This window comes from Pygocentrus nattereri, chromosome 11 (genome assembly GCF_015220715.1).
Source record: "Pygocentrus nattereri isolate fPygNat1 chromosome 11, fPygNat1.pri, whole genome shotgun sequence".
NCBI classification, from domain to species: domain Eukaryota; kingdom Metazoa; phylum Chordata; class Actinopteri; order Characiformes; family Serrasalmidae; genus Pygocentrus; species Pygocentrus nattereri.
This window is the reverse complement of record NC_051221.1, coordinates 19784029-19807966: the sequence shown is the minus strand read 5'-3', so window position 1 is coordinate 19807966 and position 23938 is coordinate 19784029. Positions and strand designations below refer to the sequence as shown.

The window sequence follows — 23938 nt, the reverse complement described above, 5'->3', positions numbered from 1 at the left end:
ATAAAATAAAATAAAACAGTGTCCTATGACTTTTGACTCATCCTGTAGATTATGTATCTATATATGGTAGTCTTGGATTGGAGGTTAGGGAACCAGCCCTGCAACCGGAAGGTCGCTGGCTCGATCTCCAGAGCTGACAGTATGTGACTGAGGTGTCATTTAGCAAGGCACCTAACCCCCAACTGCTCTCTGGTCATTGCAGATAGGGCTGCCCACCGCTCTGGGCAAGTGTGCTCACTGCCCTCTAGTGTGTGTCTTCACTACACCTATGTGGTGTTTCACTTCACGGATGGGTTAAATGTGGAGGTGAAATTTCCCCACTGTAGGACTAATAAGGGTCACTTAATCTTAATGTCAAAGTGTTTCTTGTACACGCTACAACACACACATTTCACATAATCTACTTACCTCATTGTAATATGGAAGGGACGTCTATGTGGCTTTCTTGTTCTGTTGTGTTTATAATAAAGAATTTATTATTTTTAATTCTAAGCAGTATAAAAAAACCTTTACAAATATTTTTTTGTACAGCAACCTTAACAGACAGAGCAGCAACAATCAGCTAAATTCGTAGTATATAATTCGTTTTTATACAAGCAAATTATATATACTATATTATATATATAAAAGTATATATACTTTTAAAAAAATTATTTATTTATTTTCCTACACTTTCTTTCACAATTTGTATATATACATATATATATATATATATAAAACACAAATTGTGAAAGAAAGTGTAGGAAAATAAATTATTTTTTAAAAAGTGAATCGTTCATTTTCAAATTACACTTAATGAGCACAAATTTAGGGCATTTTTACAGCACATGGATTTTAAAGATTTGTAATAGAAAGCCGATTCATTTTTGAATGCCAACCCACCAAGAGAACGCACACATGTCTGACAACACATCTCAAACAGAAACAGGTCAAACAGAAAGAATGAATCGTCGACGTTAATGGACTACAACTCCCAGCAGCCCCTCCTGGGCCGTATCCAGGAAGGAATGTTTCCGTTGTCAAGCAAACTTCTTTCGCTAGATTCTACAACAGAGCCAGCTAGTTAACGCTAGCTAATCACTCACCTGCGGGGAAAAGGTGGAAAAACGTTACCCAGACTTTATTCTGACAGTTTAATGGCGCTTGTAAGGTAAGGAATGTTATGTCTTATTGTAGAAAATCCGTAGTAACGCAGTGGTCTTGTTGTCTAAGTTAGAGAACAGTTTTAAAAGGTTCAGTGTTGGACATTTTAACTTACATACGAGTAAATAAAAGCAGCGTTAGCGTTAGATAAGTATGTAGTTAATGAGATAAACGGTTAAATAGTAGCTACATTTGGGGAATTGTCAAAAAGATTTGGCTTGGAAATGATAAAAATGTGTGAAGTTGTCAGTTGTTAACAAAACTGTGTCTGCCTTCTCCAGGTAGCTGGTGACAAGAGAAGATGAATTGTTCACAGAGGCCACTTTCAGGTAGGCGGCCAGGTCCAGTTCGTTCTTTTGTCACAGAGTTTGATGGGTCTGGCCAAATAAACCCAAGCCCCGTCACTGCTGTGGACGCAGACTTACTGGTTGAACTGTACCTTTCTCCAGAAAAGCTGGTAAGTTAGTTCATCTTCATCTTCCTTTTTCCATTAGATAAAAGTAAAGTCCAATGTCAACATATTTTTATTAATTGCCTCACAGAGGAGTCTGTCTGGATCTGATGATCTAGATCAAGTCACAACCCTAGAGATGTGTGTTGACACCCGGCAGAACACCTTAGGCAACTTTGGTAAGATTGACATTCACAGTGATCTTCAAACACAGTTTTGTTCATTTTTTAAGCAGATTTCAGATTTAATGTGAGGCATGAAGAAACTGACATTACATATATATTATAATAATAGTAAACATTAGTAATAATGTTTGCTGTCCGGTGTCGACCATAGGAGGATGGGTTCCCCTTCTGAGTCTTGGTTCCTCTCAAGGTTTCTTCCTCTTTTAGGGAGTTTTTCCTTGCCACCGTCGCCGCTGGCTTGCTCATGGGGGCTCGGACCCGGATTTTCTTTCTTCTTTTCTCTTCTCTCTGTAATACTGATTGTTCTGTAAAGCTGCTTTGTGACAACACCTGTTGTAAAAAGCGCTATATAAATAAATTTTGCTTGCTTGCTTGCTAATGCATATCCACCTGTGGCCTATATTACAAAGTTCATCCGTAGCCATTTGTTTCAGTCAATTTTAGATTTCCATCAACACTACATTTTTGCTCTGAGTCGTGGTACAGCAGCAATGTCAGTCTTTGGTAGCACAGCCTGACTCTTCTCTTCTTTTGTCTTACTCATTTGTTCTTTATGGATTTCCTTTGACCCAAGAAAACCACGATTGTGCAATGTGTGCAGGCAGAGCGGAAGTTAATGAGGCCAGAAGTGAATCATGCCTCTTTAGAGATACTACTTGTGCTAATGATCAGGGTTTTATGAGATTGGGCGTGGTTGGAGGGAACCCAATGAAAGACCCAACTGATTTGCATCATGAGCTTCTGTGACATCTCATTAATTTGTCATGTTGCAGGTGTGTACTTGCCCAATCTTCTGCAGCTGAAAATGAACAACAGTTTGATCTTATCTGTTCGGTAAGGCTGTACTTCTCTTCTTGCTGTTATCTCCCTTGCTAAACATACTGTTTAGTGTCAGTAATATTTCAGTAGTGCATTCTGGCATTTTTTTGTTTTGTTTGGACAATTTAAATGAGAGAAAAATAGATTAAAAAATAAAAATCAGTATGTTTCCATGTCCACCTGCATGTATTCTTCTTGATCTTTTTGTGGTGTTAAAATATTATCAGCAATATATTCTTTTATTAGACATTATTATACTTTTTGTTTTGCAGGGCCTATATCCTACATTTTTACTGTATTTTATTTTCCTCCCGAGAACCTCTTTAAAGTTTTAACATTGGTTTATGTACCAAAAACAGTCACAATTCACTTGAACATTTTCCAATCTCTCCTCACCTCATTTTTAGACTGATATATGTAAACTATCACTGTTCTGACTGGCTTCTCTATTTTGTACCTCATTCAAAAAGCGGTCTGGGCTGATACACTGCTTAAAACTTCAGTGTGAATGGATTGTGCTAAATTGCTGTAGGCTAAATAAGATGATATAAGTAAATGGAAATTTTTTTGTGACATCACAAAACCAATGAATTCAAAAAGAGCTGTTTGTACAACTGTTTGTGCAAAAAAATAAACACACACACACACACACACACACACACACACACACACACATATATATATATATATATATATATATATATATATATATATATATTGTTGTTGTTGGAAGAAAACCTCATATCTCTAAAATGGTAACTTTACAGGAGAAAGAAAAAACCTACTTTACTTTTAATGTAAGTCAGTGCAACCAGACATTTTCCCAGGTCATTTTGGGCCGTTCCATTTGGTCCACTGATCAGGAAATTCATATACAATGTAAAGACCAATAGGAATTTTTAAATTATGTCAAAAACTGAAAAATGACAAAAATGTGTGTACAGTGTGGACTGGGCAGTGAATGGTAGTCTTGAGACTTTAACAGTATTTAAAACTGTTTTTATGCACTTAATAATCTGATAACTGCAGAAAATCTGATTTTGACACTAATTCGTTCAATGTGTATATATGCGCTTGGATTCAGACAGTAATCAGATTTTTGCTTTTGCTGCCTGCCAATAAACACACATAATAAGATGTAACATGAACATACTGTAAAAGTCAAACATCATTCCGTGGCTTTTTTAAAGAAACATTGAGTCTCTTCACTGGAAAATATGAATGTACATCATTTAGAAGTTTAGAAGAATATTTCAATTCTTAATTTCGTCAAGCATGTGGTTGGTTTCAGTATTGCTTGAAAAGTGTTTTGCTGCCATCTCACAGGTGCTGTATTAAACTCTGCTTGCTGTTTTCAGGATATTTGCAGATGCGCAGACTGAGAAAAATGAAAGAAATCAGAGTAAGGGTATACATGCGCTGAAAAACCCAACCTAAAATCTTGCTTTTTCTATCCTTTTAATATAATTAAGCTTTACAATCTTATTTTTAAAAATGAAAAAACGGTGCCAAAATGTGAACAATCCCATGGAAGAACCACTTTTGGTTCTCTGTAGAAACTTTGGATGGGGTTCTTGAAAGAACAATCCATCAAGAGTTTTTTTTTCTTCTCCAAAATAAAAGTTAGCCCATGACGACAAAAATTGTGGGCACTGGTCTGTGGCATCACAACAAAGAACACTTTTTGGCACCTTTTTTATTCTGTGTAATTTAATCTGTAGTAACATCATTATGTTTGTTTAGTACAGCAAAGTGAAAGCAATACAAAATAATTAGACCATTTATTTAGAATAATCTGATTACATTTATTGATTTAATAAGAATAACTCTAAATGCATTCAAAACAGCTTGGAGTGTGAAAATAAAATATGAGTGTAATTGAAATTTCTATTAATTTTAGGTTATATCACATTGTGATTATTTTAAAATTATACTAGAGTATGTAACCTAAATTCAAAGGAAATGGAAGTGGACTGGAATTTTGCAGAGTGATGCCTCTTTCCTCAGTAGAATGCTGTGATCTGTTAGGTGATACAGGTGCATGGTCTCCAGTCCCCTGGAGATAAGCCTGAGCTGGAGTATAACACTCAGCCTTAGAGAACAGAAAATCCCATTTCCTGAATGTGGTGATGTTGCATATTTAGAAGTTGACCCCATGTCTCAATGGACGGCTTTGTAAATCTAACTCATCTGGAGAACAGGTTCACTTGCCACTCACACAAATGGGGAAAACATGTGTGAGTGTTTGAGTCTGAAAGGTGGACACTGGTATTAAACTCTCCATTACTGATTGTGATTTTTTAAAGGACCCATATCTTGGAATATTGAACTTTTTGTGCACTATGTAAAATTTCCTTGTTAAAAAGGCATGCTAAAATATAGTGTCCGTTCCCGTGCAAAGCCTGAAATTGTCATAGGTATTGGGTCAGATTAAAAGATGTCATATGTGTTTACATATTAACTTTAAGGCACAGGCTCAAAAGGAAGCTCTGAGTCGGTGTTTAGGAGTCAAATGCAAACTCAACATTGTACCGAAGAAGATATGACAACAACAGCAGATAACAATTAATTTACATTCTCAGAAAACATTGCTAAACATAAAGGCTTCACCAAGTTTTGACTGAGTTCTCTTTGAATATTCTTTAAATACACATGCAATCATCAGATTCAGGTGCTCAGGGAAGGGGAACACAACAGGCAATACATGTTACATGCAATTATATGCAGTTCTCTCAATTACATACCGTTGGAACCAGGGAGGTCGTTGAATCCCCAAAACTTAAATTGCGTAGCTTGAAATAAAAGAGTTTGATGTAGTATGTAAACGTTTCAAATCATACTGTCCACTCTCCAGTCCATGCAGTCCAGATATGGGACCTAAGATGCAAAAAAAGCTCGTTTTAAATAAATTGTTTTTGTGATGCCACAAATAATGACGCATTTTAGTATATCCACCTATTTAACCTACAGCAGTTTAGCCCTGTCCATTCATGTTAAAATGATAAGGAATGTTTCAGCCCAGGCTACTTTTTGAATGAGGTGCACATTGGACAGCCAATGAATTCACATATATTTTTACATACATCAGTCTTAATGGCACAGCTAGCATCTTTGAGTGTTGTTTAATATGACAGCAACAATAAGATATCAGATCCCAATCTCAAGACACACTCTGAACCAACACTTTATTAGGAGCACCTGTACATCTACTCAGTCATGAAGTTATCTAATCAGCCAATCAAGTGGCAACAGTGCAGAGCATAAGATCATGTGGATACAGGCCAATAGCTTCAGGTAATGTTCACATCAACCTTCAGAATGGGGAAAATGTGATCTCAGTGATTGTGCCATGATTGTGGCATGATTGTTGGTGACAGATGGATTGGTTTGTGTATTTCTATAACTGCTGAGCTCCTGGGATTTTCATGCACAACAGTATCTAGTGTTTAGAATAGTGCAATAACGAAGTTCTCTGGTTGGAATCACCTTACTGATGCGAGATCAAAGGGGATTGGTCAGACTAGGCTACAGTAACCACTCTGTAAAATTGTGGTGAGCAGGAAAGCATCAGAAAATGCACAGCACGTCGAAACCTAAGGTGGATGGGCTACAACAGCAGATAGGCTCACCAAAACTGGACAGCTGAAGACTGGAAAAAATCTAGCCTGATCTCATTAATCTCAGTTTCTGCTTTGTGTCCATTAATATATTGCTTGAGTAGCCTAGTATAAGTATTGTTGCTGACCATGTGCATCCGTTCATGGCCACAATTTACGAATCTTTTATTAATGGCTACTTTAAGCAGGGTAATGCACTGTGTCACAAAGCAAAAGTCATCTCAAACTGGTTTCATGAACATGGCAATGAGATTAGTGTTCTTCAGTGGCCATCCTAGAGTTGAAGTCAGTAGATTTAAATTTTGGATGTGTTATAATGGGAGATCTTCCAAAATCTTGTGGAATCTATGCCACAAATCACAGGGGTTAAGCAGTACATTGTATGAATTAGTCACTTGTGTGTGGGCTCAATTGCGGAAGGGAGGAGAGGGAACAGACAGTGGGACAGGAATATTGGACAGCTCAAAGCTGACTGGGGACTTGAAAGACGTGATACCATTTCCTGCTCTGGGATGGTGGGGCGAACGGGGGAATGGAGAGGTTCAGCACGTGGTTGAGTGCGAGGGCAGGCTGCAGGAGGAGCAGATGGGAGTGGTTGCTCATTGTTCACTGTGTTTCCTCAGGGATCTTGGAACCACTCTCTCCCACATCCAAGTGCTCTCGCTGGTTCGCTGTGGCCTGGCTGACTTGGATGGAATCCTTTCGCTCTCCTTACTTAAGGTAATCAGAAGCTTTCAGAAGCACATGGGGTTAATTAATGTTGTCTGAAAAGACACAGTTGTTGATGTTGATGTTTTTATTATATATCTTATTATTTTAACCTTTAACCCTTAGAAGACCCAATTATTGCAGGTGATTATTATTGCTTGACATCAAAGCAAACGGGAAAAAGCTGTTGCTAAAGAACATAAATCAATTGAAAATGTAAGTCATTGTGCAATACAGTATGTAATTAAATATGTAATTGCATCATTACAAGTAGATAGTGCAGCGCACTGAGAAAAAAATGACTTTAAATGTACTAAATGACTAAAATGTGTGCATCAGTTCCACATGAATGAATACATTACATCAAACCAAAACCTTTTTATGCAAAAGTAAATAATATGGAAAAGTTATTGTTCTTACGTGTAAATGTTGATGATTTTTTATCATGTCGAGTCAATGTACACATTTGAATCATGTAAATTCAGAACAAGCTTATTGACAGTGCAAAAGCAAATATAATAGAAAGTTTCTTTATATAGAACAAACCACAATCAAGTTCTACAGTCATTTGGCATCACATGCATTCTTTTACCTAATTTTAACTTGTTGGTCACGCATGCGATAACCAGTGACTGTAGAATTACAAAGAGTTTATGCTTTGTTCTTGGAGTGTGAAAACAGAGTAAAAATGCTTAGAATTGAACTATCTATGTTACACTCTCAGGGTCACCACATAATGATTATATCAGGATTATATCAGAGTGTATTGCTTTCATCCAAATGGAATTGAAAGGGGATGTTGGCAGTTTTCCCCTGCGGGGAGAGGCATCCACTTCCATCTATTTTCTAATCAAATCCTGCTTATTAATCCTTTAATTCCCAGGTTTATTACGTCTTAAAGCTTATTATTGATTAAAACATGGAAAATAGTGCAAACCAATGAAGTTATGTTAGGTTATGGGAACGAGGAAGGGAAGTGTAGACGTATAAGGAGCTAAAACTTATTCCTTAGTAACTAATTACTAATTATTACTTAGCAACTAGCATTATTTAGTATGAAACTAGTAAGTTATGAGAATTAAATTATGGGCCTCATACAGTCCCTTCAAACCTTAAATGGCAAGGACCTGTTAGCCAGTTCAAACTTCTACATTTTTATAACTTAAGAATAAGTTTGTATTGTTGTCAGATAAGTTACTGAATAATAAGTCTTATGTTATAAACCTGAGTTTGGAAGGAGTTAATTTGAACATGTGGAATTGCAATAACTGCAATTTTAGAGTGATTATATCAAGGAGAAGCTCACTTGTGTGAGTTGACCACGATTTTCTCTTTACCTAGGAGCTATATGTGGCCTACAACAATGTGTCAGACCTGAGCCAGATCAGCATGCTGGAACAGCTGGAACTGCTGGATCTTGAGGGCAACAGTGTGGATGATCTGGTCCAGGTGCAGTACCTGGGACTCTGTGGGAAGCTCAGAACCCTGTCCCTGGAGGGAAACCCTGTATGCAAGTGCCCGCACCCAGGAACATCAGAGGTACAGCAAGAGCAAATTCACCATCCTAGACATAAATATATGTTTAGAAATATAAGTTATCAATGAGATTTTGTGGTTTGCAATAAATAACCTGTTGACCTACAAAGACTAGACATCATATCTAAAATGTCATTTACATGCTGGATGTTTTTGAACGTAATCCAATACTGTTCATTTATACTTAGTGCACTGTAGCTGCGCTATTACTAAAAGCCCAGATAGCCTACATTAATAAGTAATCATCTGCGTGCATTACCCACAATAGAAACAGCTTAGTCATTCATGCCTTATTTATAACCAAGTGTTGTTCTTCGATATCACTGACTGCTGCCGATTGAAGATGATTTGTGGGGATTTGTGGTGAAGAAGCACCAGATTGGGCAGAATGACAGTAAGAGAGAGTGTATGTTTGATAAGATTAACAGGCTTAGCTCCTCTTTGAGGTTGAGCTCAGTGACTTCAGACTGCAAGCTTAAGGGCGCTAGCCACTGCAAGCCTGCTGTTCTGATGCTAGAGCTGGAGCTAATTTCACAACTGTGTCTTGCACAGCATAGCCACAACCGCCACCTCTGTCCAAATCCATAGAGAACGACAAAGCATTGTATGGTCATTTTATTAAAGCCCCAGGAAACCAAAATCTGTGTTTTCCCTTTTAAGTAGGTTAAGCCTGCTCTTGTGAGTACACAGAGACATAGCTAGAACCTTGAGGTGGCCAAGTAACACCCAGTGATTTTACTGGGGTTTCACACTGCTGGGGACAAAATATATATATTGTTATATGACATAATGGCATAAAAAAGTGATGCACTGGCTTTTCTCTGTACATAACTAGATCTGCCCATCATTTCCATATGTATACAATAGTATGTCATTACAGCTCTTCCTAAAAGTCAACCAAAAGACAAATCTGTATTGATGTAACATATTGTCGTCACTTGAGGAAACCTAGCACACATTCACTTGCCTGTTTGCATATCACAGCAAGATACACTGATTAATAAATGCAACATCATCATACTCTTATAACAGACTGGCAACTACCCTGATGGCAGATTTTCACTATAAAGCATAACTGAAGATAACTCACGGACTAGATAAGTATCTCACTTGGCTATGCCTCCACAGTATACATTTTCTAGAGCCCTTTAAATGGCCAAAATATTTTGCCTAAATTCTTCTTTAATTGTAAACTGGGAAGTCCTAATTTTGGATAGTGCTTATGTAAGCAGTCCCATCACCATCCTCCCACTCACACAGCTTTGACAAAAAGCTATCTTTGACTCATTTAATGAGACAAAGGTAACAACAAGCAAAAGTTAACCCAGTAAGCATAACTGAGCTGTCAAGCAAGCTCATCTGTTTGCCTGACATCCAGCTGTTTATTTGTTTTTTCACCCTGACACACCAGCATGTCCTGGATGCATACCCAGCAGTGAAGTGAATAAGAACCTTTCCTTCTTTAGGATGGTGCCATAAAAAAGCTGCAAACTAAAAAAAAAAGAAATGTATTTTTTTTCATCATTTTAGCACAGCAGTTGTCCCTTACATTGTGTCAAAAGTTCATGATGAATGGACCGATAGAAAAGATCCAAAGTTATTCACAAAGATTCTCATTACATTAACTTATATCAGAAGTAAAGAATGTTTTTGCCACTTTCCTCTAAACTAACCATTTTTTAATGTATTTTATTTATTCTATATGTAGTGCTTGTTTCATTCATTTACCCACTTTCACTGCTTTAGTTCTCCTTCAGTGGTAGAGCAGGCTGTGAGTGTTATACTAAGGTTTATCAATTAATCAGAATTTTAGGGACACGCCTAGACAGTTTGCAGATAGGTCTGATCAGCAGTTTTTATCCCATATTTTATTATATTTCTGTTTTGTTTGGTTTAGTCAAACTTTGCTGTGTGTTTAATGTAACATTTTAATAGTACACAACTGTTTTTTTTATCATATTTACACGGAGTTCCCTGGGACTGCAATGCTTTCTCAAAGAGACAGCCATGCATTATGCTGTCTCCTGCGTGCCATGACAACATGCCTCATGCCTGGTGCGTGAATTTGTTCTCTGTGTCTGAAGTCTGACCTGGAAGGCCAGAGACATAATGGCTCTGCAGGTCATTGAAATACAATTAGCCTCCTTTAAGACATGAAAGCTGCTGCCTAATGTTTGATCTCACCACACCAGGCTGCAGCCATTAGAAAGTTAATGAATGAAAATGTACAAAGACTTGTCATATACAGAAACATTGCACACCAAGAACACCTTCTTTACCTGTTCATCAACTTGTGTTGATGCTAACACTGTATGCACCTCAAGCCCATCAGATTCAATTCACATTCTCATTATTTTAGATGACCTTCAATAGTCTTTTAACATCCATCAGTGTTTTTTACTGGTTGATCTGAGTGCTTCTCATTACCAAAAAATATCTTGGGAAGTGATATTTTCTTAAATAGAGTTAAACATATAGTTATGTAAGTAAATATGTAAATGTAAGTTATAATACACTGCTCAAAAAAATAAAGGGAACACTTAAACAACACAATATAACTCCAAGTAAATAAAATTTCTGTGAAATCAAACTGTCCACTTAGGAAGCAACACTGATTGACAATCAATTTCACAGCTGTTGTGCAAATGGAACAGACAACAGGTGGAAATTATTGCCGATTAGCAAGACACACTCAATAAAGGAATGGTTCTGCAGGTGGGGACCACAGACCACTTCTCAGTACCTTTTATGCTTTCTGGCTGATGTTTTGGTCACTTTTGAATGTTGGTGGTGCTTTCACACTCTGGACTCTACAACCCACACAAGTGGCTCAGGTAGTGCAGCTCATCCAGGATGGCACATCAATGCGAGCTGTGGCAAGAAGGTTTGCTGTGTCTGTCAGTGTAGTGTCCAGAGGCTGGAGGCGCTACCAGGAGACAGGCCAGTACACCAGGAAACGTGGAGGAGGCCGTAGGAGGGCAACAACCCAGCTGCAGGACCGCTACCTCCGCCTTTGTGCAAGGAGGAACAGGAGGAGCACTGCCAGAGCCCTGCAAAATGACCAGCAGGCCACAAATGTGCAGGTGTCTGCACAAACGGTTAGAATCCGACTCCATGAGGATGGTATGAGGGCCCGACGTCCACAGATGGGGGTTGTGCTCACAGCCCAACAATGTGCAGGACGCTTGGCATTTGCCAGAGAACACCAGGATGGGCAAATTCGCCACTGGCGCCCTGTGCTCTTCACAGATGAAAGCAGGTTCACACTGAGCATGCAACAGACGTGACAGAGTCTGGAGATGCCATGGAGAGCGATCTGCTGCCTGCAACATCCTTCAGCATGACCGGTTTGGCAGCGGGTCAGTAATGGTGTGGGGTGGCATCTCTTTGGAGGGCCGCACAGCCCTCCATGTGCTCGCCAGAGGTAGCCTGACTGCCATTAGGTACCGAGATGAGATCCTCAGACCCCTTGTGAGACCATATGCTGGTGTGGTTGGCCCTGGGATCCTCCTAATGCAGAACAATGCTAGACCTCATGTGGCTGGAGTGTGTCAGCAGTTCCTGCAAGATGAAGGCATTGAAGCTATGGACTGGCCTGCCTGTTCCCCAGACCTGAATCCAATTGAGCACATCTGGGACATCATGTCTCACTCCATCCACCAACCAGACTGTCAGACAGAGCACAGACTGTCCAGGAGTTGGTGGATGCTTTAGTCCAGGTCTGGGAGGAGATCCCTCAGGAGACCAAATGCCACCTCATCTGGAGCATGCCCAGGCGTTGTAGGGAGGTCATACAGGCACGTGGAGGCCACACACAATACAGAGCCTCATTTTGACTTGTTTTAAGGACATTACACCAAAGTTGGATCAGCCTGTAGTGTGTTTTTCCAGTTTATTTTGTGTGTGACTCCAAATCCAGGCCTCCAATGGTTAATAAATTTGATTTCCATTGATGATTTTTGTGTGATTTTGTTGTCAGCACATTCAACTTTGTACAAAACAAAGTATTCAATGAGAATATTTCATTCATTCAGATCTAGAATGTGTTGTTTGAGTGTTCCCTTTATTTTTTCGAGCAGTGTATATATATATATATATATATATATATATTTTTTTTTTTCTTGTTTTGAGATTGTTGTAAGCTTATTAAAGGTTTCTTTAACTCATTTCCAGACATTTGTGAATTTATCTCACTATACTGACAGATATCTTGCTAAATCAAAGCAATTTTTTGAAAGAAGCAGAATTATGCATTGGGATACTTAAAATAAAATGTCTGTAAATAAGTTAAATAATCTTATAATAAGCTTAAAACAACCTCAAAATGAGAAAAACTGTGCTCACAGTTTCTCATGGCTTTTTAAACGTGTCACTACTGCTTTGCTGGTGTGTTTTGTGCATTACAGCTTCTTTGCAAACTAGAAACTAGACGTTTGGGCACCCCTGGTCAAGTTACATGTGTTGTTGTTTTTTTATATGAAAATAAGTGAACACATCCTCTATAGAGAACACATTTCTAAACAATTTAATGCACAGTTACTGCATTTTGCTAAACAGATTGGGGAAATATCTAAAGATAAATTGTGACCTGTGCAAAATTTGAGAGATTTTACTTTATTAATTATTAAGTAAACAAATCTTCTCTTTTGACTAGGGGCACCCAAACCTTTGCCTATGGCTGTATATATACTGTATTTTAATTTAGGTGTTGTGATGTTCTGTTTGGTGTTGTGACCTGTTTCCCACCTTAAAACCAGAGCAATTTTCTTTTTTCACTTTCAGACTGAAAAATACATTTGCCACAGATGGCAAATCAAAATATGAAAATGAAAGATTTTCAGTTTTTATTGCATTTGCTTTGTTAATGATACTAACATGTGTTCATCATAAAGATCTTGAAGATAATAATATATGGTGTTGGTTTTCAGAGTGAATACATGTAACTAAATCATTTAAACATAGAATGTGGAAGAGTTTTCATTAATCCACTGCATCAGAACATGTTTCTAACAGAGGACACTTACATCTTTATTCGATTTCATTTTTACACTGGTTTCCTGGCACTCAGTAATGAGTTTATTTTCACTCACCACCAGGAATTATGAAACTGGGGCAAACCCGCAGCCAGGCCAGAGACTGCTGAATATGCATTAGCTCTTGTGGTGAATAAGGGATGTCCTCGTTTGTGTGTCTGCCTTTCATCCTCTCTTTCTTTCTGTCTCACTCTCCCAATTTTTCATGGATGTGTGTTTGGTGCTGTTGTAGTGCTAGCTGATCATTTTCTCCCCATTCTTTCATTGGTTATAAAAGTGGGTCATACTTTGTTGGTTGCCCACCCTGTCTGGGGAAATGCTTTTTGTGTGTGTGTACTGCAACATATTTGACTTAAAATATGGGTAAGTGTAAACATGAAGTCCATCTGATTTTCAATTACTCATGTGTTTGCAGCTACTCGTCTGACCTCTTATTTACCTGTTGGAATTTTGCTTTTGCACTCACCTGGAAGGCCATAGGTTCATAATCATAGTTTCGCAATGATGAAAACAGCCTCTACACATGCACTTTTGCATTCCAACTTATATTCATCATTCAGTCTGTGAGCATGTTTCTCAGAAGCACACTGGAATTTTTCCATTGGCATTCCTTTTCAGTCCAGTGTTAGCCTGAAGGTTTGCTTTTTTCAACCCAAACTAAAATTGTGGCTTCTGAACATTTATAAGCATTTACATAAATAGTAAGGGGGCACTGTGTGTGATTATAATGAATTATTATTGGGGCTGCACTATAATATCTAAATCATATCAGTATCGGCAGATACTTGCCTAGGAAAAGATATGTTGGACTGATGTTTAGATGTGGTCAATATTTCAAGCTGATATTTAATGATGCATTTATTGTACTCTGGAACAGCAGACACTGGGCACTAAAATGACTGGGTTTTATTTATTTTACTGCATGTGTAACCCTATAGAACCAAAACTTATATTTCTCCTCAAGCCTAATCCAAATGTGTAGTCACAATTTCTAAATTTTAGAAATGTATTAGCTAGGGATGTGCATGGGTACCGTTCAAGAAAGTATACAGACACACAACGGTTTTGCCCATATTTGTAAGTCTGTAATACTATACCATACGGGGCTGAGAAGGCAGAGATAGCATAACAGTATCACTAACTAGGCTACCTACTCTAGCTGATGTTAGCTAGGTCTAGAAACAATGAAAATATATTTCTTCAACAAATAACATGTTGGCCAATCATCTAAGAAAATACTACTCACTTAACACAAAAAAACCTGCTTAAGGCCCATTAGCTGTTTTTAAATGATAAAGCATGTTCCTCTGTGTGCTGCTATATTTTAGTGCAACACCAGTGTTGTCGCCTACAAATGTAACCCTATAGCGCTTGTTTTTTACCTGGATATCTGTTCATTAATTCTTATGGTTTTTGAATATCAAAATCAGTCAGAATGCACATCCCTAATATCACCATTGGCGGAAATGTACATGAAAAATATGAGACGTCAGCATCAACACACAGTTCCCATGTCAGTGCATCCCTGATTGGGATCAACAAATTTAATAAAATTGAATTTGTTAGGCCTGTCCAGGGTGTATCCTGCCTTCTGCGCGATGACCGCTGGGATAGGCTCCGGCACCCAACCCTGCGCGACCCTGAGGGAGAAGCGGCTTAGAAAGTGTGTGTGTGTGTGAATTTGTTAGTATCTGTCCAGGGTATTCCGCCCTATGACTGCTGGGATAGGCTCCAGCTCCCCCCGCGACCCAGAAGGACAAGCGGCTTAGAAAATACACTATATTTCCAAAAGTATTCACTCACCCATCCAAATCATTGAATTGAATTACGTCCATGGTCATAGGTGTATAAAACCAAGCACCTAGACCTACAGACTGCTTCTACAAACATTTATGAAGTAATGGGTTGCTCTCAGGAGCTCAGTGAATTCCAGCGTGGTACCGTGATAGGATGTTACCTGTCCAGTCCAGGTTTGAAATTTCCTTGTAACTAAATATTCCACAGTCAACTGTCAGTGGAAGCGATTGGGAATGACAGCAACTCAGCCACGAAGTGGTAGGCCATGTGAAATATTGTGCGCAGAGGTCAATCGCTACAGACTTCCAAACTTCATGTGGCTTTCAGATTAGCTCAAGTGTGTAGAGAGCTTCATGCAATGAGTTTCCAAGGCCGAGCAGCTGCAGCCAAACCTTACATCACCAGGCGCACTACAATGTGTCAAATGCAGTGGTGTAAAGCGCCGCCACTGGACTCTAGAGCAGTGAAGTGTGTTCTCTGGAGTGATGAATCACACTTGTTTGTCTAGCAATCCGATGGATGAGTCTGGGTTTGGCAGGGGAACAGTAATTGTCTGATTGCATTGTGCCAAGTGTTAAGTTTGGTGGAGGGGGGATTATGGTGTGGAGTTGTTTTTCAGGAGTTGGGCTCAGTCCCTTAGTTCCAGTGAAAGGAACTCTTAATGCGTCAGCAGACCAAGAGATTTTGGACAATTTCATGCTCCCAACTTTGTAGAACAATTCTGGGATGGCCCCTTCCTGTACAAATATGACTGCGCATCAGTGCACAAAGCAAGGTCCATAAAGACATGGATGAGCAAGTTTGGTGTGGAAGAACTTGACAAGCAGAATGGAGACTGCGAGCCAGGCCTTCTCGTCCAACATCAGTGTCTGACGTCACAAATGCGCTTCTGGAAGAATCGTCAAAAATTCCCATAAACACACTCCTAAACCTTGAGGAAAGCCTTCCCAGAAGAGTTGAAGCTGTTACAGTTGCAAAGGGTGGGTCGACATCATATTAAACCCTTTGGATTAAGAGTGGGATCTCACTCAAGTTCATATGTGCGTGAAGGCAGACGAGTGAATATTTTTGGCACTATAGTGTGTGTGTGTGTGTGTGTGTGTGTGTGTGTATGTGTGTGGACTAGCGTCATCATGTCCTCATCATTAACTAGTGAACCTCTTTGTTAATCTATGTCCCACACTGAAAAATTCATACAGTCAATTTATGTGGTTCAAATATTTACAGAATTTCCAGATAAATCAAATATATTAACACAATTTTGTCTTTCGGCTTAATTACCTTTGGCAGTAATTGTGTTGATATATATTTTACTCAAGTAGAAATAATGTACATGTTTGAAGCAAGTACATTTAATGCAGTACTTTTTTTGTAACCTAGAGTCCAACTGAGTCTATTTGACTGACAGGTATCTGAGTACAACTATAGGTCTGCTGTGAGGAAGCTGATTCCACAGCTGCATTACCTGGATGATGCTCCAGCAGAGAATGAGGAGCTCTGCTGCTCCAGCACTACGATGGAGGACTGGACTCTGTTCAAAGAGTCCATTAAAGACAGTGCATCCATCACAAACAGTACCAGCGACTGCCTGGAACTCATAGGTGTGGTTCACATATAGAGCATTCAGGCAATTAAATGAATCAATGCATTGATCAGTCAGCCGTTCATTAGTTAATTTTACTTTTACTTTCCAAATCATTAGTTCATCAAATGCTCATTTAAAAGGATAGTTTGGCAAGAAGCTTAATATATTGAATATTTTCCTCCCCATCATGTAGCATCATGTAGCTAATCAGCCAAGGCATGTGTTTTAAATTTGTTTAAATTTGTTAAAACACTGTTTCAGTGTTTTAAATTTGCTTCTTTAGTGTTGCACTGGAGCTACAAGGCTAATGTAGCTGACAAGTAAAGGAAGCTTATTCCACACCAAATAGCAATACTCAAACATATGTCTGAATTATAAATGCCATAAACCATGTGGAATTGATGAGTAATCTCAAATAGACTTGCTTACTATTCCTTTAAGACAAAAGTTTTAAATCTGTGGAAGTAAAATGGAAGTCCAGGCTCAAATGCGTCTTGTGTTTTGTGAAATAGAGGAGAGGGCCGCCTCTGTCTGTAGCTTTTCCCGTCCTTGCTCTGCCCAGCGTCCAGGCACAAGTCTCAGCTTTAGTAGCCTCTCCAGTCGCCCTGCAACCGCCAGGCTTCCCTCATCATCCACTAGCTCTAGACCTGGCTCAGCTGGTTCTGATCCTGACATCCCTGACCATGAGACTAGTGACCTAACACATGGTAAGACATCTGTGTAATGTTATCTAACACAGAGCTGTTCAGCAAAGTCCAACACATATATTTTTGTTTTTTACTGCTCAATATTGCCTCCTTGAGGTAAAAAAATATATATCATGTTTATCATAAGCTCCTGACTGTTATACTCATGGACACAATGAACATATCATTGCTGTCAAAAAAAAAGTATCTCCATTTTCTGACATGATTTTAGACATTGTGTGAATTTTAGACATTGTGTGATAATTTCATGATAAATGAATTGCTTGAAATAACATCTCTTTACATTAACTTACATTCAAATTAAAGAACATTTTTGGCTTCTCCTGTAAAGTTGCATCTTAAAGATACTTGTTTTCTTTGGACAGTGATATATGTGAGAGGGTGTAACTATACAGTCGTACCCATAAGTTTGAACACATTTTATTGATTTATTATTGATTTTCTAAGGGAAAATAAGTTAACACATCCTCTAAAGAGAACACACATCTGCACATTTTAATGCACGATTACTTTTTATTTGCTGAATTTAACATCTTTGGGAAAATAATAAAACATAAAATGTGGCCTGTGCACAAGTTATGGCACATTTTATATTTCATGTCTTATTTTTTCCTATGTAAAATTCACTCAGGAAGTAAATAGAAATTGTACACTATAATTTGCTGAAACATGTCACATTTGAAATGCCTGTAGAGTTTAACGGTTAACTTATTTTCACTTCGAAAATCCACACAACATGTAACTTGACCGGGGGTGCCCAAACGTTTGTACCCGACTGTATGAACGATCCTAGCATTAAGTGTCACTACAGTCCTTGCTTTACCCCATCCTTAAATTGTTCACTAGCCTATGCGAATGCAAATACATATTGATATTTCTATCTAGTACTCATCCAGAAGAAAAAAAATCACTTTTGAATCTGTCTCCGTAGGGGTAGGAAGGGTTCTCTTTTGTGGGAATCCACTTCAAGCCATTCGAGCGCGACGTCAGAAAATAAAGGTAGTGTTGGTTTCATTTGGCATTATTAATGACAGCAAGCATTAGGGGGCACTAGGGGGGTGTTAGAAGTGGGATGAGAGAGTACATAAAGAAATGATGTTGGCTGTGTGACAGTGTTGTCCATCCACCTTTATCCATAAAGGGCTGGAGTGGCTGCAGGTTTTCATTCTAGCAAAGCTGAAGATCACCTAATCAGTCGTTTGAAGACTGAGACCAGCTGATTAAACAAGAGGGATCAATCAAATGAGCTCCAGTCTATTTGAATGAAAATCTGCAGCCACACTGGCCCTTAGCGGATAACACTGGACACCCCTGTTGTATGAGGTATGCAACTGCAACGCTTCAAATAATGTTTTTATTCAGGCCAGTCCAGCTTTTCTCAGTACTGCTATCTAACAGGCAGGGCTACCAGTACATGTGTCATCTGTAAATATATTATAAAACTAAGCTACATTATATAATCATTAAAGCCTTTAAGGCTTCATTGAATAGCAAAGGCTTTTTCCTATAGGCCTGTGAGAAAACAAAAAAATGAATGAATGATGAAAAAAGCGAGAAGCTGAAAGACGAGAAACTGCTTAATTTCTTCCTGTATCTTTGTCTAGCTCCAAGTCGGCAGCTCCCACTCCAGGCCATGTACTCAGCTGGGTAGTTATGTTCCTGAACACACATACGATGTAGAAGAGACAAGCAGTCAGGACCGCAGCAGCGTCTTTGCTGAACTTAGAGCCTGGAGAGAAGAGCACAGCAAGTACTGACTGAGGAAATTCACTGTTTCAAGTTTACATTTAGTGCTTCAAATGTTTAACAGTGTTTGCTGTTTACCATGTTTCTGTTACATCATAGACGTCTTTTGGCCATTGAAAAAGACCGCCAGCCACAGGTTCTGAGAATCAGCCATAGTGATGATGATGAAGACGAAGATGATGACAGCAGTACTGAGTATGATGAAGGAGGCCACAAATACAACCCCATCAGCGATAGACAAGAAGAAATTAAGCTTGGGAGAGAGAGTAAAACCGATAGATATATTGACTCTCCAGATTCCTCTTTCCAATCTCCTTCACCAGGTAGAGCATTTTGTTTCTTCTCATGCATTACTGACCTCATTTACTCATTAAAGGAATACTTCAGCTGTTTTCAACGTAATCTCTCTTTGCTGCATCTCTGTTTGCTGCATCTCTGTATAGTCAGTTGCCACTGACAGTAATTTCAATGTGTTTCCCTGTCTTTAGACCAGAACAGAAAACTCACTGACCCACTTATAATAGAAAACAATGCGCAGTTGCAGAATTCTATTAGTAAGCCTTTATGTGAAACATGTTTTTGTAGATCTCTTTAATGAATTCACCTTGAAAAATATTCACAGATACTTCAGAGATGAGTTTAGTTTCCTACAGGGAAGAATTTGTGGCGATTTTGTTATCGATGTGGTGGCATGGGTGGAGTTTTCACAGGTTCCTGCCTGACTACATATGGACACGAGAAAACCTTACACAGAGAAAAATAACCTGAATTGCTTTTATACTCTGTAGCTCAAGTGTTCAAAAGTTGGATAAAACTTAAAATAGCTTTAGTAGGACATGATTATCTCACCCTAAGGTAGGCTTGTCAAAGCGCTGTGGAGATTAGCGTTTACCCTCATCTAACCTTTTGAATTTCATTCATGAAGGCCTTGTTAATTAGCTGATGAGCTGACTCAGGTGTGTTTAATGAGGCAGTTTACTGAAGTCTGCAGTGTTTTGCTTTGTGGGGACTGGAACATGATACATGTGTCCTAAGACCTGTATTACTGGAGTGCTTGCAGTTTCAAATTTGCATTATATTGTCATGTGTCAAATGTTTATCCATATAATTCAGCATCTGCCCAATGTTTTATATCATAAGTGAGTTTTCAGTGAGTAGATTTTCTGTGCTTTTCTAATTACATGGAAACATGAATTGAAATAAAAATAATTGGCTGTTGTAACAAATAGTAACATGCAAATGCAGATGTTAGGTTGAAAAGTAGTGAAGTATTTCTTTACAATATAGTGATTTGATACTCATGCACAACCTCCTTGTCTTTATATCAGATCTGTCTGAGCCAGGTGCTCTTTCCCCTGAAGTGTCCAGTCTTTCTTCATCATCAGACCACACCCCTTCTCCCCCATCCAGAGACATTGCACCCACTAGTAGGGGGAGGATAGCAGAGATCCGGGCCCGTAGACTGAGAGTCAGTAATGCAACTGTTGGTATAAATAATCCTGCAGGGGAAATATTTTTACCAAATCCAACAGCAGCAAAAAGGGATGCAAACATTAAGTCTGTGAATGTGGAGACTTTGAAAACGCAACCTGCCCCACCTCAAATCCTCCGTAAGCCTCACAGACCAGACTCCAACTCTGTGCTCTCCACTTTTAAGGAACCTTGGTATATTCCTTTTGTGTTTGTTTTTTCACATTAGTGCTTTTCCAACACCTTAACATAGTTTAATATGTAACCTTTTGATTTTAGTGCAGGACCACCGGAAGGAAATAGTTTGTCTATCAAAAAGCATGAGCAGATTGTACGCTCCCTGGTGTCCCAGAGGCCAACACCTACGCGCCCTCATACAGCAAGAGCCGCTCTGCAGAGACTTCCTGGCCATCGAACTCTCCTCCCCGGCAGAGGGAGCCCCCACCTGGACTGAGATCTTCTGTGGCGAGACACTGTGGGCTGATCTGTGGAGAACTGTCTCCTGAGGATGTGATGAGATTGCCCATCTGCTCATGGACCTCATGGACACAATTAGGAAAACTCTTTGTTTGAAAGGAATAATGTTCTCTCTTTATCAGTGAGGATAAATAATGATGCTGTGAGGATGGTATGCCATGGATAAGTAGACAAACTTTTTTCTTTGTTTTATAATAAAATGTTGGCCTTTAGTCTTCAAACTAGTAACATTCCCACAAATTTCAACATCCTAAAGATTATACTTTACAGTTAGCTTCATTTAGTTATTTAATAGCTGTAAAAAATTTGGGTTGGGTTTCCAGACAAGGATTAAGCCTAGTCCTGAACTATATTTCCCATTAAACAGAGAATGTCCGTCCAGAATGCTACGTAGTCCAAAACTTAATGAGATTGTAATCCTTGTCTGGGAAACCGACCAAGCCCATCTACCTAATAGTCACAGTTACCGTAAACCAGATATTGAAGAAATACTGTCTCTGCCACTTGGGGGTGCTCTTTAAGTGCCAACCAATGGCATGCCTGTCTAAAAGGGCTTTTTACACATCTAGTGCTGATACTGTCTGAAACTTGAAATGTTTCTCTCAGTATCACCAATCTAAATGGGATTTCTATGTTTTTCTTGTTTTGTTATCAGGAATGCTATGAGATATTGCATATCTGTGCTATGACAGTCAATCAGGGAGATTCTTTGACATTGAGATTTCATAACAGATGACAGTGAAACGCGTGAACCTGGCAATTCACTCTGAAGGTGAACTTATGTTTTGACTAGAATTCTAGTGAGCCCTATCTTGTCACCTCATGTGGACTTCCATGTTGACACCAGGTGAGAAGCTTCAATGTTGCTTTTGGAATTTTGAGCAAGTCCAGTCATGTATGGCAGACCTCCGCGTGTGTGGAAAGGAATTCCAAATACAGATGAAAGACGCTTTGCCGCATGTCACTCAAATATGCAGTTTTAAAATCCAGCCTATCTCAAAAAACAAAGACAAAACACAGCACTTGTAGGTAAATAGCATTCAGTCAGTTATCTGTCAGTGGCGAAACGAGTAGACATTATGATAGATCTGGTGCTGAAACTGCTTTGATAATCAGTTGGAAGATCGGTACATGTCATAGAACACCCAAAGCACAATATTTATTGGTCAAATGCTTCTCTTTGATGGCTCAGGGGACGTTATGGTGATTCTCCTGAAACTCTAGGAGAGGAAGCTTTAGAAAAAAAAGCAGACATGAGATATCAGAGAGACAAAGAAGATATGAAAGTATAGTTGCAGATAAAGGTGAGCATTGTTATTGTGGCAGATTACAATGCATCTTCTGTTGAGTTCTCTACTAAAACTCAAGAAGACAAGTGGGATTATTTTCTGAGGTCTTTTGCTTGGGAGAAATATCTGCTCAACCAAAGACTTAAGCAAAAGTCTCCTTCGTCTTTCCGTCTGATATTATTCTTGTCTAGGAGAAACTACAGGGAAAGTGGATTATTTTATATATAACCTCCTCAAAAATATCTCCTGAAAAGTTAATAATTTTGCTTTATGGCCATTTAACTGGAAATTAAATAAATGAAGGGTGGTCTCTGATTTTGCACAGTACTGTGTGTAGTGTGTGATAATTTATATTGTGATATCACTGATCTATTTCTATCCACTTTCAGCTTTGAAAAGATCCTCTAACCCCCCTGCACACACCTTCAAGGCTGTCCCTCATTGACCCTTACTTGGTTTAGTTCAGCCTCACTGCTTATTTCATTTTAACACACAGCCTCTTCAGCTAAAGAGCAAACTTTCGCATGGCTGCTTATATGGAGACTGAAGCGAGAGGAATGACCTTTACAGTAAGCAAAGTGTGGAGCAAACAGCACGCAGCCCACTCAGACATACATTACACACATCTGAGTGTAAACTAGGCTTTGTTACAACCCCAATTCCAATGAAGTTGGGACGTTGTGTAAAACATAAATAAAAACAGAATACAATGATTTGCAAATCCTTTTCAACTTATATTCAATTGAATACACTACAAAGACATTTAACTCTCAAATGGATAAACTTTATTGTTTTTTGCAAATATTCACAACAAAAGACTGGGAAAGTTGAGGAATGCTCAAAAAACACCAGTCTGGAACATTCCACAGGTGAACAGGTTAATTGGAAACAGGTGAGTGTCATGATTGGGTATAAAGGGAGCATCCCTGAAAGGCTCAGTCGTTCATAAGCAAGGATGGGACGAGGTTCACCACTTTGTGAACAACTGTGTGAGCAAATAGTCCAACAGCTTAAGAACAACATTTCTCAATGTGCAATTGCAAGGAATTTAGGGATTTCATCATCTACAGTCCATAATATCAAAAGATTCAGAGAATCTGGAGAAATCTCTGCAAGTAAGCAGCAAGGCAGAAAACCAACATTGAATGCCCGTGACCTTCGTTCCCTCAGACGGCACTGCATTAAAAACTGACATCATTCTGTAATGGATATTACCACATGGGCTCAGGAACACTTCAGAAAGCCACGGTCAGTGAACACAGTTCATCGCTCCATCTACAAGTGCAAGTTAAAACTCTGCCATGCAAAGCGAAAGCCATATATCAACAACACCCAGAAACGCTGCCGGCTTCTCTGGGCCGGAGTTCATCTGAGA

The 23938-nt window shown here is 38.9% G+C and overlaps 1 protein-coding gene across 1 annotated transcript; it reads left to right on the top strand.

Annotated features, from left to right (window-relative positions):
• Window positions 1–1075: 1075 nt before the first annotated feature.
• lrrc56 (leucine rich repeat containing 56) lies at window positions 1076–22887 on the top strand. Its single transcript, XM_017722511.2, has 13 exons — window positions 1076–1150; window positions 1425–1600; window positions 1686–1773; window positions 2553–2613; window positions 6839–6935; window positions 8265–8462; window positions 16698–16890; window positions 17387–17581; window positions 18513–18580; window positions 19186–19331; window positions 19427–19650; window positions 20656–20992; window positions 21077–22887. Exons 2-13 carry the CDS (start codon window positions 1445–1447, stop codon window positions 21249–21251), a joined length of 1938 nt encoding a protein of 645 aa, XP_017578000.1. The 5' UTR covers window positions 1076–1150; window positions 1425–1444; the 3' UTR covers window positions 21252–22887.
• Window positions 22888–23938: the final 1051 nt, after the last annotated feature.